Below are 17,107 nucleotides of genomic sequence, written 5' to 3'. Positions count from 1 at the left end.
CCCAATGTGAGCATACAGGATCAGAGAGAAGAGGGTTTATCTGACAGCAACGGGAAACTGGATGAAGCTGCCATCAAGGAAATCTTTAAGTTCATCTGCAAAGAAGAGAAAAAAAGAGATCAAATCAAGTAATTAGTGTGGGGGGGGGGAAAACACAAGTTTAAGATCAACAAATAATAAAACCCGACTCAATAACTCACCTCAACTTCTCCAACTGGCAAAAAAGGCTGAGACTTCCATTTATAATTTTCAATTAGCAGCATATTAATAATCATAATAAGGATTCAGCTGTGTAAATCAACTGATGTGCTTGTAGTATAACAATAATTTCAATAAAATGTTTGTTTCTATAAAGGTTAATTGATGACTTCTTTTGAGTTTTTCGTAAAGTAACCCAGCTTATATCAAGATTAGCACCAAAATCATTTCTGTCTTTAGTTAGCTCTCTATGTTGTTCATGCTAACAACTAGTAATGTTAGCTAACAAAAGTTATCGGTTGACTTGAGTGCGTATTCAAACCTTTCAAATATCTCAAATCGGTATCGGTTTACATTTTTCGAGTTGAGAATTATTTACTTTCAAAAGCCCAATCTTCATCATAAAATGAATCATTTGCAAGGGATTAAATTTAATGTTAGCATCAAGAGTTTAGCGTTAAGTGTAAAGAAGTTAAGTTGTAAGTCAAGTTGTGCAGGATGAAAGAAAATCCATCATTTTAAGTACATTTTTCTTCACCAGTCATCTTTTATAAAGCCTGGCAGGAATTTTCTCACTTTTAGCGTAATGTGCTAACGTGGCCTACTGTACAATCCTGTGCTTATGTCCTTAAATATGTGGTGAGCTGAGGAACAGACCTCACATCTCAAAAGGTCAGAGTAGCTTTTTAACTGAACAATGTAAGATTCATTCAATATTTAAATTCAGAGCATTTAAAAAAAATGAACTTGAGTGTTTACAAATTCAACAAGACTTTGAACAAGATGATGCTTTTGTATTTAATGTGACAGCAACAAGACGAGAAAAGTACATCACATTTCTGTTTGAACAGTTTGGAAAATATAACATGATGTAGTTTAGTACAGACTGTAGGCTGAATTATACTTCTGCAACAGAGGAGTCGCTCTTGCTAGCAGTGAGGGCTAAATTTGACAGGTTAACGCAACATATTGTCTACACTCTTTCTTTCCGCTCGGCATTTGGGACAAAAATGGACGCAGACGTAAAACATAGTCAAAGTGAGATTGAGAAAAATATATTATGAAAATTAACATTTGAAAATATCCGAATCTGAACTCTACCTGAAACTTTTCGGAACAAAACGGCCAAATATTACCTGAAAAACAGGTCAGGTAAGGTAGGTCAGGTAACAGAAGTAGGCGTTATTATAATTTTTAATATTACACACTTTAAAAGTTTACATCTTCAGCTCTAAGCTCACGTGATACTGTAGTTTTATTTTTTATATTGCAATGCAGAAGAGACACAGCACACTCGCCGAAGTAAGTGTGCACGATGTCGCTTCTGCACTAAAAGTAAAACTTTAATAAAAAATAAATCAAATAAGCTTAAAGATGAAAATCTTAACTATTATTCTCAGTCAATACAATAAAGTGAAGATTAAGGTGCTTTTTTTTTTCTGGATTTCAGATTAAACTTCTTGCTCACTTGTTGTTACTTAACAAGGTTTGCAACTACAAATTGTTACTTGTTAACTACAACAACTTACAACATGTATATCAGCTGCAGTGTAGGTTTAAGGAAGGTATGTCGCAGTTAGAGCAATATTTTGATGCAGAAGCATAATTCCGCCTCCTTAGAACAAAAGCAGGTTTGATTCACCACTAATGTACTAACTGACATCAGGACATACAAATACATCACAGTACAGTGTCAATACAGGCGAAAGCAGAAGGCAGCTTAGATTAAACTGAAGAGTTTTGTTCCAAAATAGCCACCGAAACCCTGCCTCATCTACCTCAGCCCACACTGAAAGTTTTCCTACAGTTGGAAAGTAAAAACAGTACAACTAAAAACAACAATCCTTTAATTTGTTGAAAAAAACGTTTAATGATCTTAATTTAAAACAGCAGAAACCAATCAGAAGGTGACACCAAGGTTATGTATATGTTTGCATAACTTTTAAAATCCTGTGAACAAAAATGAGGAGATTATTATTCATCACCTACTGTTCCATACTACAACTTTAAAATCATCGTTCTCTTAAGATCTCTAGATTCACACTGATAATCAATAAAAGATCCACTGCTTTCTTATCCGTTTAACAAAAGTACCAGGTAGGTTTACAGTGGATAGCATTTTGGAATAAAACTCTTCAGTTACAAAGACATTAGACCTGAATTCTGTCCTGAAAATCACTCTTTCAATTCATGTTTAACCATCAAACATCTTCTTCCTATCAGACTTGTCTTCAATGTTCTTACGCCAGTCTCCCACATCGCGCAGCTGCTTGTCCTGTAAACACAGACGATATTTAATTTAGTTTCGATAACAAATCAGTGAAATGATCAAATACAAGGGAGAAAAAAAAGCAGCAGTTTAAGAACGTTTACCAAGAGTAAAATGGTGAAAAGCTTTATTTTTGACTGGTATATCAATAAATGTCACATGTGCACAATCTTTATCCCAGTTGACGTAGCCAGGAGTTAAAAAACTGTGAAAGAGTTACAAGACAGACGCACCAATATCCTGTTTTCACAGGTTTGGCCATTGTTTATATGGGTTATAACTTATGACTGATCTTTGTAAAGTAACTGCTAAGATCTGGCAGTTGCCAACAGTCAGGTTGGAGACAAACCAACCAGCCCATCCTCACCAGAAAAACATTGGGTAGGATATTATATAGATTACTACGACCCATATTTGACATAGTATAAAGAGCTACATAGTGGGATGGATGTTTCAAGTAAACTCAGCAGACTGAGGTTTGAGTCCTGTGTGAAAGAAAGTCAGAGGTTATATGTTTTAAGTTGAATAACGTTTTGTAGATGATGTAATTATGTAATGTAACCCACAATCTTTTCCTGTGACTGTTTCACAACGTTTTCCGCGTGTTAAACATCATGTGACTGAGGTCACTTAGGAAACATACAGTGGGTACGGAAAGTATTCAGACCCCTTTAAATTTTTCACTCTTTGTTTCATTGCTGCCATTTTCCAAAAATCAAAAAAGTTCATTTTATTTCTCAGTAATGTACACTCAGCACCCCATCTTGACAGAAAAAAACAGAAATGTAGAAATTTTTGCAAATTTATTAAAAAAGAAAAACTGAAATATCACATGGTCATAAGTATTCAGACCCTTTGCCGTGACACTCATATTTAACTCAGGTGCTGTCTATTTCTTCTGATCATCCTTGAGATGGTTCTACACCTTCATTTGAGTCCAGCTGTGTTTGATTATACTGATTGGACTTGATTAGGAAAGCCACACACCTGTCTATATAAGACCTTACAGCTCACAGTGCATGTCAGAGCAAATGAGAATCATGAGGTCAAAGGAACTGCCTGAAGAGCTCAGAGACAGAATTGTGGCAAGGCACAGATCTGGCCAAGGTTACAAAAAAATTTCTGCTGCACTTAAGGTTCCTAAGAGCACAGTGGCCTCCATAATCCTCAAATGGAAGACGTTTGGGACGACCAGAACCCTTCCTAGAGCTGGCCGTCCGGCCAAACTGAGCTATCGGGGGAGAAGAGCCTTGGTGAGAGAGGTAAAGAAGAACCCAAAGGTCACTGTGGCTGAGCTCCAGAGATGCAGTCGGGAGATGGGAGAAAGTTGTAGTAAGTCAACCATCACTGCAGCAATCCACCAGTCGGGGCTTTATGGCAGAGTGGCCCGACGGAAGCCTCTCCTCAGTGCAAGACACATGAAAGCCCGCATGGAGTTTGCTAAAAAACACCTGAAGGACTCCAAGATGGTGATAAATAAGATCCTCTGGTCTGATGAGACCAAGATAGAACTTTTTGGCCTTAATTCTAAGCGGTATGTGTGGAGAAAACCAGGCACTGCTCATCACCTGTCCAATACAGTCTCAACAGTGAAGCATGGTGGTGGCAGCATCATGCTGTGGGGGTGTTTTTCAGCTGCAGGGACAGGACGACTGGTTGCAATCGAGGGAAAGATGAATGCGGCCAAGGACAGGGATATCCTGGACGAAAACCTTTTCCAGAGTGCTCTGGACCTCAGACTGGGCCGAAGGTTTACCTTCCAACAAGACAATGACCCTAAGCACACCGCTAAAATAACGAAGGAGTGGCTTCACAACAACTCCGTGGCTGTTCTTGAATGGCCCAGCCAGAGCCCTGACTTAAACCCAATTGAGCATCTCTGGAGAGACCTGAAAATGGCTGTCCACCAACGTTTACCATCCAACCTGACAGAACTGGAGAGGATCTGCAAGGAGGAATGGCAGAGGATACCCAAATCCAGATGTGAAAAACTTGTTGCATCTTTCCCAAAACGACTCATGGCTGTATTAGATCAAAAGGGTGCTTCTACTAAATACTGAGCAAAGGGTCTGAATACTTATGACCATGTGATATTTCAGTTTTTGTTTTTTTAATAAATTTGCAAAAATTTCTACATTTCTGTTTTTTTTCTGTCAAGATGGGGTGCTGAGTGTACATTACTGAGAAATAAAATGAACTTTTTTGATTTTTGGAAAATGGCTGCAATGAAACAAAGAGTGACAAATTTAAAGGGGTCTGAATACTTTCCGTACCCACTGTACTTAAGGTCCAGTACGCCTTGTTGCTGGGCCACACTTACCAATGCTCGTACATATCGTTTTTGGGAATGGTCATATGTGTTGTTGTACTTTCCCACAGATATGTGGACATTGGAAAACGGTCGTATGTGTTGTTTTGGGAAAACGTAAAACTACGTATTTTGACATTTATGTATGAGGACGTGTTGAACCAACAGTTTATCTAGATTATGTAAACCACTTGCACTCGTTGCACAAAAAAAGGACACTAATACAGTAAACTGAAGCAGGAAGTCCATCTACAAACTGTGATGGATGTTTACAACAGACAAGTTGGGTTATTTTCTCTCTTCAGCCCTGCCTGCTGGTGGGGCAGAAAATTTACTTACGAGTTCGTACAACTCTTGGTGAGTAAAAAGCAAACTTTCACTTTAAAGTTAAAGCTCTTGAGTTTGAGACGTCCAGAAGAACCAGCTCACCTCCTCTTTCACCTCCTTCTTGACCTGCTTCAGGTTGGCCCTCAGGTCCATGTTGACCGTGTGCTTGGAGCCCAGCAGGGCTTTCAGCATGGCGTCAGCGGACATGCGCACTTTCTTCAGCCGGGGTCTCTTGAACTTTCCCCTCAGATCCACAATCTTTATGTTGAGGTCTCTGACCTTCAGGAGGATTCAGGACAGAAGGAACAATTACAGACATTTAACTTCAAACAGGGAAGATTCTGACGAAGGAACAGTCACAATTTAAGCCGTCAACCACATTTTTAAAAACAGGACTTCCAAATAAAAGCCTGTTACAATTTTGCCCAAATTGGGTGGCCAATTCATGTTTAACGAAAATATCTTAAATGGATAAAATCATTTAGACGCGCACTAGTATCCTGGATTATTTTAGAAATTATTTTTTACAAGGGACCTAGAAGTGTATCTAGAAGTGTCAGGATCAGAAACCTGGACCTCACACTAATCTGGTTTCTGGAGTACTTCAGGTTGCATATCCATGTTTCTGAAACCAGGATATGGTGTTTATATGCGCAACACATTACCACTAAACTCCAAAAACCTCATCTAAAAACTAGAATACTTGTGCAGATGTAAAAGCGCTCAAGAAAATGAGTCTTCTGTTCCAAAGCCAGTCATTTTAAACATAATCAGTGACATTTGTTGACAGGAACCATGACCTTACATCAGCCTCACACCTTTAACTTTATAGGTGAGAATTGATAAAGTAAAGATTTAATTAAAAAAATATTTCACGCGGGTTTTACTCAAATCAAACAATATCGGTGACCTTTCTGACTGCTGACGACAACTTTATGTACAAAGGTATCATAACCAGTGAATTACAGAGGCAACTTTTCAGTGAACTCTTTAAAGTCTCTTCACCCATTAAGAAGAATGGGACACAACCAGCTCGCAACTTTGATGCTAACATGTCAACTGGATTGTCACGATAACACACAAAGTGGGATTACAAGCATGCATCGTAGCTCACTGTCAAGGGCGTCATTTATATTAGGGGTGTGATGAAACAAGTCCATGACACGGGATGCTATTTAGAATAAATATTCATTGATGAAATAGCCTATTCCCCCAGAAGATTTCGAGCGTAAAACTCCTACTTTCCTGCATTCTGGAGACATTTTCTGCACCAATTTATGGTGGAAATGTCTTTATTTATATGAAGGTAAACAAAATTCACGTGGCCGGGTGACTATTCAGAATATAAAAATATTATTGAATATAATGCGGTAATCAGCAGCTTGTTTTTCAAGGCAAATCTGTTTCTTCTATGTTTACATTGCATTTCATGTTTTCCTATTGTGCAAGTAAACCTTTCTCAAAGAATTTTCATTTGTTATTTAGCATTTCTTGTTACGAGCTAATTTCCAGACAACTTTTAGCAAATGTTCAAAAAGTGGTGGGGACATGTCCTTAGTGTCCCCAGTGTAAATGACACCTATGCTCATTGTGCTCATAGGACCAGGGTTATTAGTATGTAGACTGACAGAGAGATAAACCAATTGGTTTGCGTGCAAGCCTCAAGTAAACACATGCCCGGCGCTCCGCTTGGACGGATTGGTTAACATTTGCCCTATAAATTAGCACAGCCCACTAATAGAAACACTGATGCACGATGTGTTTAAAAATAGAGGAGTCATTATTCGGGCATGTGTGATCAACCTGCTGTGACAGGTTACTCAATCTATAATGTCTGGACTCCAATCAAAAAAACACAAATAAAATCAGGTGTTTTCAAATGAGTTCATAAATAACATCTACAAAAGTCAGTCATGGTGAACGCCACATAGAGCTGCTGTTTATTGACCTCACAAACCGGCTATATCAGTGTCGTTAATGGACCTGGAGAAGGGCCTCACCTCGTTCAGAACCATGTTCAGTTTGAACTCCATGCTGTATCTCTCCTCTTCACCGATGTCGATCTGCTGGTGGAGTTTTTTGCAAAGGTCCTGAAGAGAAAACCGTATTGCATTGAGTGTTAAAACCCAGAAATATAGAAGCAGGATGAGCTCAAATGTTCGCGGACAATTCTGGTATTTGACAAAAACTATAGAATTCTTTCAAAATGTTCACTAGGATATGAATAAGATAAGTGTTCAGTAGGATCTACGAAAACTATTCTACATGTGTTTTTACTGACAGAAGTATCATATAACGTGACTCCAACATACAGCAATAACCCTGACAGCAGTTTATCCCGGACCGACCCGGGTCAGACTATCCTGTTTCTGTCTCACCGTGAGCTCGTCCTTGGAGTACGGCAGCTCCAGAGGAGGACATTTCTCTGCCAGGAACTTCTCCCTCTCCCCATGCTTCATTGTTGCTTCAGCCTCCAACAGATTATTGGCCACCACCAGCATACAGCTCTGTAAATTACACCGTCATAGCACTGTCAGTATTTTCAGCTAACGGTTCAAAGCCAAGAGAATAAAAACATACTGATTTCTTACTTTCAGAGTATGCTTACGCCTCGCAGACAGTCTTTTCCTGCAGAAGAAAACACGAAACATGACTCAGACTATGAGGCTAAAGTTCATTTGGGTCATTATGTTGTAAATAAATCCATGCATCTGTTTTTATGGGTATTTGTTGTGTTATATTAATCATATTGAAGTCATGATGAAAATAAATGTCTCATAATACATTTTGACCAATTTGGTCAACTTAACACATTTTGATATCTGGAAATAAACTGAATCAATTTGGCATTTTTTCCTATGTTATGGGACATTTTACCTTGCAAAAAATGATTTTGTCACATGAGCAGATATCACCAATACTGACAGTGAAATAGTGATAAACTAAAAAAAACAAAACAATCTTATACAATTGTTAGTTTAATGGTATGAAAATCTTAAAGCATTAGAAAGGAGATTTTTAATCTGCATCTGGATTTTCATCAACATTCAGTGACAGATGTTCTTGAGTGCTGCAGTTACCGAGAAGATACAAAATAAAATATTTTATCCTTTGAAAAGTTAATTGTTCTGTACTAAATCCCGACTGATAGCATCTCTTTTTAACGCCTTGGGCACCCTTTATTGTAGTTTTTGTATGTGTAGGGCTCTGTGGTCACTTTCAAAATAAAACTAGAGGTTAATGTTGTGAAACATCGCAATTTGGTTAGGTTTAGGCACCAAAACTACTTGGTTAGATAAGTTAAGTTACATTACTTACGTAACTTAACTTACCTAACCAACTTACGTAAGTAACGTAACTCAGGTTGCATGACTAAAAGAATCAATGCTGACTTATTTGGTCCACACAGTAAACGAACACGGATCTCCTGGCCCGTCCAACTCCTTACTCTGACTTTTCTGTTATTTTATATTGGACCTTCTTCTAGCGCTCAAAAAGGATGCTGCTAAAAGGCTTCCCAATGCGTTGAAAAGTGACGCCAAGGGGTCTTGAACATGCCTCCATATGTGACGATTTGGGAGTGAGAATGGGTTGCATAAATGACGGGGGGAAAAAAAGACGGAAGATGGATCATTCAATCATGTTATGAGTGTTATCAGTGCATAATTTGTCCACCAGAGGGCGCTCTGCAACTCCCCTGTTGCCAACACGTGTTCAGAACACCACAAATCCACCACAAAACACAGCAGTCAGCTGTACTTTGGTTCAAAGTACTATTTAAATCAATAAAAATGTTTTTTGAAATGTGTTTCATATATAGGCCGATATATCAAAACATCAGGTTTTAAAATCCTTTAAATATCAAAAGCTGTATCGTTCTGGCTCTAATCTGCACTAAAGATCACTTCTTCCTCAGCCCATTGGCTTAAAATCCCACGAAATGTTGAAATCTGTTAACAAGAAAACATACTGCTATCTAACAAACAGAACAATTAAAACAGCATATTGACAGTGATTAATTCAAATTGTTCACTCACTCAGTGGCCATCTTTGCTGCGGGTCCTGATGTTATCTGATAAAAACAAAACATAAAAGTCAGCATTAAAATAACATTTCACACAAATGTCTTTCTGGATTTAACACAGGTGTGTTTTTCTTCTTCTGTGCATTTATGAAGTTTAACCCCCAGGCATCGATTCAGATCTAAAGATTAATATCCTACTTTCTGTTGGTCTGAAATGATTATTCTCTCACTTTGGTGGAGCAAAAACAATATAATGAATGGAATAATACAAACAATAAAAGTTATGCAGCTTTTCTGCTGACAGCCGTTGTAAAAATATCTGGAAAGTGTTTGTGACGTTGTCCAAACGGTGCAAATGTTCCACCACTCCTCCCTCTGTTCAGAGGTAGTGAAAAGGTAAAAGTTAAACTCACCAAATCTTTACTTTCAAATGTTTTTTTTCTATGTGTAACTGCTTCATGTTTCCTGCTTTAGAATCTCACCTGTCTCACATTTCATGTTTGGCTCTCGTTAATTCTATCTTAAGACATCATGTTTAATTCCAGGAAATTTCATGGCACTGGACTTTGTAACTGAGGCCGCGTTAATACCTTAAAGCACCACACCGCTATTTTTAGCAGCAAGGCTCTGTGCTGATCCAACGCTCTGGTGCAGTGACATACCTCGACAACTATTAAATGGATCGCCATTACATTTGATTCATACATTTACGAGGCACAGAGGATGACTCATAATGACTTTGGTGATCCTCTGACTGTTCTTTCAGCGCCACCAACAGGTCAAAGTTTATACTTGTCCAACGTTTCACTTAATGATAGGATAACTAAAAATGATGGCGAATTCCTCTCAGCCTAACCTGAACTTGGGGGACAATGCTAACAGAGACTCGAACTTGAGTCCAACTTGAGTCGCACACACAGTGACTTGAGACTTGACTTGAGACTCGTCGTCAAGGAACTTTAGACTTGACTCCGACTCGAGGTGCGGGACTCATGAACAATGTTTATTTTTAGGAAACGTCTGATGAGCGTGCTGTTCCCTCCCTGCGTTACCTATAACCGCCTACGTAACAAAAACTTCACACACGGTTAACGTAATCATTTACGTCCCGCTGGCTGCCATCACGTTAGTTATTAACGCTGGCTGCAAACAGGCCACAGGTTTATTGCTTATCATGTAACATTACAGTTTTATTTAGTTAGGCTATAACGTTACACTGGTTTGAGAGTCTGGGGGGTGGGGTGGGGTGGGGGGGGTGTTGACTTACAGTAGTTTATAAGCTGTCATTAGTTGTACACACATTGTACATTAGGCTACATAGTTGTGCTCTGTGAAAAACAGGTTACAGGTTTATTGTTGATCATGCAACATTGCAGTTGTATTTAATTAACGTTACACTGGTTTGAGAGCCTGCTGTTGGTCTTGACATACAGTAGTTAATAAGCTGTCATTAATTGCATTGCACATTACTTGGTTGTGCTCTGTAAATGAAGAACAGGTCACATTTACAGAATCCCTTATTGCGAAGCAGTTTTATAAGCAGCCTGGTTTGAACGCAGCAGGTGATACAACATTCATTATAACCACGAGAGACTTGACTTGGACTCTAGCTCAAAGACTTGTGAGCATCTCTGAATGCTAACATGCTAACACTAGCATGCTAACATGTTACATATTAATATAACTTCTTATAAAAGCTAAATGTTAGATGCTAAAAGTAGCCATATAGCAAGTTAAATGCTACATATTAAATCTTTTTATTCTCTTTATTAAGCATTTTAGTGTAGCATCCTGTATTTATGCAGTATATAATAAACTGTATATAACAGTGGTCGGCAATAGGCGGGGGGAGGTTACTTCGATAGCGGCAAAAAAAAAGAATTATAGCGCTAATGCTGAAACAGATCTCAGTCATGACAGAAAAAGTTACTCACATAATCACTTCCCCTTAAGTGATTGTGCCTACAAAATAAAAGTGATTTCACTTTGAAAAGCTCTGAAGGAAATTCACTAGATTCTCTGGCTTGCTTAATACCTCTGAAAAAAACATCAGAAAAAGTGAGAAAAGCAGGAATTTCCTCTGACTGGAGATACTGGGGACACAACAATAAGCGTCCATAGGTTGATGTGGACCAATTGCTGGGATGTACACACTCCTGCACATGCTTAATTGTGATGTAATACAATCTCTTCACAATCAATTTGTTGTTGTTTGTTGTTTTTTGTTGAAAAAGGAAGAAAAAAATACTGAGCTAATCGCACACATAGAAACTGTTAGAACATCAATCATCAGTTGACGATGTTCTGGCCCGCCATCTAATGACTTGAAAGAAATTTGACCCAATGCCTGACTTATTTGCCGACCCCCGGTACATAATATCAGCCTCAGCTGTACTTTGATTCTAATGCTAACATAATGCCAACGCCTGTGAAAACTAGGGGTAATATTTTTACCAATCCGCATCATTTGACAGTCAAGTTGGGCAGCTAAACAGATCTTATCTTTTTCCAAATAAGAAATAAATACTAGTAAACTGAGATCTGTAGTGTCAACAGCTGAACGTGTTGCACATGTTTATTTCATCTTGCGTCGACCACTGTAACGCACTATTATCATCCCTTAACATGTCCGCCCTTGATCTTCTGCAAGTAATCCAGATTATTGCTGCAGTACTACTGTACTCTCCAGGACAAACAGATGGCCTTATGTCACCCATATACTAAGATCCCTTCACAGGCTTCCTGTCACATATAGGGTCCAGTTCAACATCGTATCAGGCTCCTGCATATGTGGCTGAACTACTATGTAGATTCTGTGGACACCTATGTGCACCGGATCTGCATTTTATGTACTTATCTGGTTTGCTTTATTACATCCTGTTTTATAGCTCCCTCCTTCAGGTGGTAATTTTTATCTTATTTTATCATCTTTTATTTTCTTCATCTGTGTTTTTGTTCTGTAAATGGTAATGATGTTGTGAAGCACTTTTTGACTATATAAATAAAGTTTACTTACTCACATGCTAATATGCTAAATGCTAATTTCAGCTTGCTGGAAAGTTTTCATGCTTACATTTAGCACAGTAACCGTGTCATGCTAAAAGCTAGTGCCCTGCTGTGTTAGAGCATCAAATAATCTTTTTTTCTGCTGTATAATTGCAGCTGACTGGTGTTACATACAGCATTTTACTCCACTGACTGTTAAGGGCTCAGTGTTTAATATTTCTGAGGATTCATAGACAGAAATGCAATATAGGATCCATAACTATGTTTTCAGTGGTGTGTAAAGACCTTACATAACTATCTATAGCTCCATAACCGCGGGTCCCCCCTTCCATGGACGTCGCCACGTGGCGTTGTCATGTTTCCACAGTAGCTGAAAACGGACAAATAGCGCTACAGGGCGTGTTTCGTCACTACGTTCTTCTTGTTCTACTTCTGTTAGAATTCACGCAGTGCAGACACTCATCACTATATTGAATATGTAGGTTAGGGGAAGAAGAAGTAATAATAATAATAATAATAATAATAATATACTCCAGGGGTCTGCAAATAAGATTTTCATCGGAGCAATTTTTTCAACCATTAGATGGTGGGTCAGAATATAAACCATAATATTAACTTGTATTGACATGATATTCAGTTGGTAAGGTGCAGGACTCAAAAACTATGGGTTGAGGGTTCAATTGCACCTTGAGATAACTTTTTTTTTCTCTCTTCAACAAATGGATTCTGCAGCGATTGTTTCGCAGACCACAGCATGTGCTGCAATGTTTTTGTTTCAGTGTTTGATCCACATCCATCAACCTACGGACGCTTTTGCATTTCCCCTCTACCTCCAGGCAGAGGACATTTAGGGGAATCACGTTTTCTGATGGCTCTTTCAGAGGTGTGTCAAGCAGGCTACAGTAAAAGCTCAGTTCAACTCCAATACTGCATTACAGCAAATAAGCTTCTCGCACTTTTATTTTGTAGGCAAAACCACTAAAGAGGAAGTGATTATGTGAGTAACTGTTGCTGTCATGACTGAGATCTATTTCAGCACCGCTATCAAAGTATTTATTTATTTATATTTTTTGCTGCTATGAAAGCACCGTAATCTGGCAGCGGGCCAGATATTATTGATGGCGGGCAGTTTTGCCGAGGGTCCATAATCACAATCACAGAGAGAATTAATGTGTTTCTCTTGTCAGTGTTTGTATAAACTTTATCTAATATGTGGTTTATAATGGACTGTGGTGCAGAAACAGTGACAGTGTTTCACACTCTTGGCTTACATTTTCCATGTTGTCTGTCAGTGGCCAAGTCACAATAACATATGTTTAACATATGTTTACTGAATAATTAAGTAAATATAATTTCATAATAAATCTACCTAATGAACTTGACTGGCAACTCTCTGCTGTCTCAGAAGAGATACCTTTTGTGCTGTTGTCAGCCACCATAGCTGTCCTTAGGGGGCAGTGGTAGACTGGATAGATGGTTGCAATTCACAACCCTCGCCACTAGATGCCACTAAATCTTACACACTGAACCTTTAATAATCATTATTTGGCATTAATGCTCTCTATTCTTAAAAATTTTATGTTTTTGGATTAATTTCTAACCATTCAGGAGACTTTAGTTTTGTCTGCGCTGCATCACCACAAAACAATTGTACTGAAACTAACAGAAAACCGTACTGTGTCTCATTTACACACAGTTCTGTACAGTGGTGCAATTAGTACATATACTCATACTATATAATAATAATAAATAAATAACACTATGAATGGAGCCATTTCAATGAGTATGTTAAGTACAATTTGCTGCTAATGCTTTTGTATTTAGGTAAGACTTTGAATGCAGGACTTTTTTCACTTGTATCTGAGTATTTTGTCATTGTGGTATTTCTTCTTATAATTAAGTGAAGTCTGAGTGCTTCTTCCACCACTGGGTCCACCGGCAGCCACTATTTAATAGGTTTTAGTAACAAAAAGATTTGTGAAATATCTTTGTGCTTTTTGATCCCTCAGAGATAAGATTAGACTTCTATCCACATCACTGTTACATATGCATCAACAGACGAGTGTAATGTTTACAGTGCGGAAGATAAAAGAGCTGCAATACTAACACAGCAATAATCACCGCACAATAGTTATACTTTGAGAGAAAATTTAGATTTTTGATAGATTTCCATCCACAAGTGCTCCAACATTCACAACAAATCAGGTTAACCTTTCAAAATAAATACAAAAAGATTCATATGATATTCACCTTATATATAAAGTTAACTAGTTTTACTCTGTGTAGAGTTAGCTAGTTTAGTCAAGTGGTTCCCAACATAGGGGTCAGGCCCTTCCTCAGGGTCTCAAGATAAAGCTATGGGTCATAAGATTAAGGGATAAAGGTTCTGAGACACAAATGTATGTTATTTTAAATTCTCTCATCTCATCTTTGTTTTTAGGCCTGAAACAGTTAGTGAAACGAAAGCATGTTAAAGGTTTACAGGGAAAATGTCTCTTTGATGGAACCGATAACTCGTAGACCTGAAACGTGACAGGGAGCCACAACTACACACTGCGTTCTTATAAGAGGTCACAAGACAAAAATGTTGGGAACCAGTGATTAAGATTTTAATAGTTTGTATCTTATAAATGTAGCGTCTGTTTTTAACGTAAAATCTGGGAAGCAACTAATAAGTATAAAGCTCCCCCCCCCCCCCCCAAGATATGAGACTTTTAAACTCTAACATCCTCAGCACTGCTCCATGGAAAATAGTTTATAGTTGGCTTCTGTTTTACCATTCTGTGTTTCTGTATACTGTATATTGTCTGCTATGTAGCAGAAGGGAGTTAGAAAGATTTAAATTTACAGCCCTGTTGTGATGTGTCCATTAAACCTACCTTGTACTTGTAAAGTTCAACTAACTAACAATCAAAATTGTACTTTAAATACAGCACTTGAGTAAATGTACTTGTTACTTTCCACCACTGCTATCTGCATGAATAGAGGCCACTAGACTTGGTAAAGTGATCCCTTCAGAACCAGGCTGGAGGACTTTGAGGCCACATCCAGAGGTACTCGGAGGCCAGATAGTCGCTGTTTGTTTAGGAGCTGTGACGGAGCAGCGGATTAAGACTCTATTCCTGGAGCCACAGCTGCCCCTAACATTTTCATTATGGAGAGGGAAAAAATTACCGCAGGCTCATCTTGAAAGAAAAGACGTCTGACAACCACTGCAGGCATCCCAAAACACATAACTGTCCCAGGGACAAATGGCCATCATCTGTAAACCAAGAGGGGTATCTCCAAGGCTGACAATGTATTTTAGGACACTCGAATCTCATAACAGCATAACAACATGTTGCTTTGGGGATGGAATAATATCTGCAGGGTTAAATTGGGGCCCTGATTTTTGTCTTAAGTAAGTGTCTGTGTGTGAATGTTACGGGTAGGATTGTCTCTGGAGGGAGGGTGGAAGGGTTCGCAGTAACCCAACACCACAGAACATCCCTCGGACGGACGTTAGAGCATATCGCAAAAATAACTCGCTGTTGGGCTGACCTCACATGCACGCAGAGTTCATGTGCTTTACACTGAGCAAAATACAGACAAGAATGTACAACAGCATTTTAAAACCGTCAAGAGAAAAAAATACGTGTTGTTCAGGGCGTGAAAGTCCGGATGTGGAAGCCAAAAACCGAAACAAAATCTGACTTAAATGCTTCTCTATTGTAGCAAACATTAAAAAAAAAAGCTGCTTTAAACACTTTACATTTGGTGACTGGGGATTAAACTGGAGTGTAAAGTGAAGATAAACACTAAGGTTGAAACCAGGTTTCAGGACCAAAGACTGAAAACTATAATTGTTAAGTGTCACTGATTCTCTGAAAGACACAGCGAAAAAACAAATCCATTTATGCGTCTTTAAATTTCCATATAACCTAAAGATCTACTTTAAAGAGAAAAAATATATTTAAAAGAAAACAGAAACCAAAAGAGAGCAGAAGAGTGAAACAAAATGTTCGACAAAATAGAGCTCAAACATTTGAATGCCTGTGAATAAAAACAGGCTAAATTTGGTGAGTGGGGATTAAAGTGAAGACATCGACTGAAGTTGGCAGCCGTAGCAGACCAGGTTCTCCTCCGAACCCCTCGGCGCTGACAGGAGGATAAACACTGACGGATCGACTTTCAAGTTCATGCCTTGTAGTGGTGTTGCCTTTCAGCGTGCCACATCACCAGAACGTACATCATCGGTTTGCCACTGCTGTAGACCGAGCGCATGTCCAAACTGTTCCTTAAAACGCTTCAAAAATTGACTCCTTTAACCTTAACAGTACAGAAAAGACACTCAGGGCACAAGAATACGAGTTGTAATCTTGAAAGAAGCAGGATAGAAACCACCTTTTCTCTACAATTTCACCTTATGTAACACTAAAAGTATATTAAAGTAGACTAATTAAACACCAACCTTAAAGTAAAACACTTTAGCAACAAGCTACAAACTGACAGATATAAAACTTGGTCCAACACCAAGATCAGCCAGTCACACTCTGCAGAGTCTCTTGACTGTGTGAGCAAATGCAAAAACAAACTTGAGTTGAACAAACAAAAAATACGTTCTTATCAACCCAATATGAAGTATTTACAACTGCTGGTCATGCAAACAACTGAAATACTACATGCTTTTCAACTTCATCTACTAAACAACATCAAGAGTTCTTACTTCAACCGAGCAGAGTTGTCAGCTTGTTAGAGTCCCAGAGACACAGACCGAGTCTCAGGCAGACCAAGTGTTAAGAAGGTATATATTGCAATCTCTGATAGCCCTCTAAATCCTCCACTTTCTCTTTATGGAAGTGGATTACTGGTCAAACCAATGAGCTGGCAAGGTCATGAAATACAGTACAGTGTCATCTGCACCCTTCCTAGACTCCCCTCATTATAAATAACCCGCCCTTTAAGATTGTTATCTGTATTATCTTGTGCCATCGAG

At 38.6% G+C, this 17,107-nt stretch overlaps 1 protein-coding gene across 1 annotated transcript; it reads right to left on the bottom strand.

Annotated features, from left to right (window-relative positions):
• Positions 1-971: 971 nt before the first annotated feature.
• On the bottom strand, positions 972-16,971 carry LOC119893215 (troponin I, fast skeletal muscle-like). The gene is made up of 7 exons (XM_038705214.1): positions 16,838-16,971; positions 9,140-9,174; positions 7,694-7,730; positions 7,481-7,609; positions 7,103-7,192; positions 5,205-5,381; positions 972-2,473 (listed from the first exon to the last, which is right to left on the bottom strand). Exons 2-7 carry the CDS (start codon positions 9,148-9,150, stop codon positions 2,393-2,395), a joined length of 525 nt encoding a protein of 174 aa, XP_038561142.1. The 5' UTR covers positions 9,151-9,174; positions 16,838-16,971; the 3' UTR covers positions 972-2,392.
• Positions 16,972-17,107: the final 136 nt, after the last annotated feature.

The sequence above is a fragment of the Micropterus salmoides genome, unplaced genomic scaffold (assembly GCF_014851395.1).
Source record: "Micropterus salmoides isolate LMB-PRFRI ecotype aquatic unplaced genomic scaffold, ASM1485139v1 Ms_hic_scaffold_8, whole genome shotgun sequence".
NCBI lineage: Eukaryota > Metazoa > Chordata > Actinopteri > Centrarchiformes > Centrarchidae > Micropterus > Micropterus salmoides.
The sequence above is the reverse complement of the archived record's forward strand: the minus strand, read 5'-3'. Positions and strand labels throughout refer to the sequence as shown.

Bases quoted from the DNA above. Each gene is read 5' to 3' on its own strand.
- LOC119893215 (XM_038705214.1), bottom strand. The intron at 7,610-7,693 runs GTAAGAAATCAG...TGTAATTTACAG, and splicing joins GGCGTAAGCATACTCTGAAA to AGCTGTATGCTGGTGGTGGC. The intron at 5,382-7,102 runs GTGAGGCCCTTC...ATCCTCCTGAAG, and splicing joins TGAACATGGTTCTGAACGAG to GTCAGAGACCTCAACATAAA.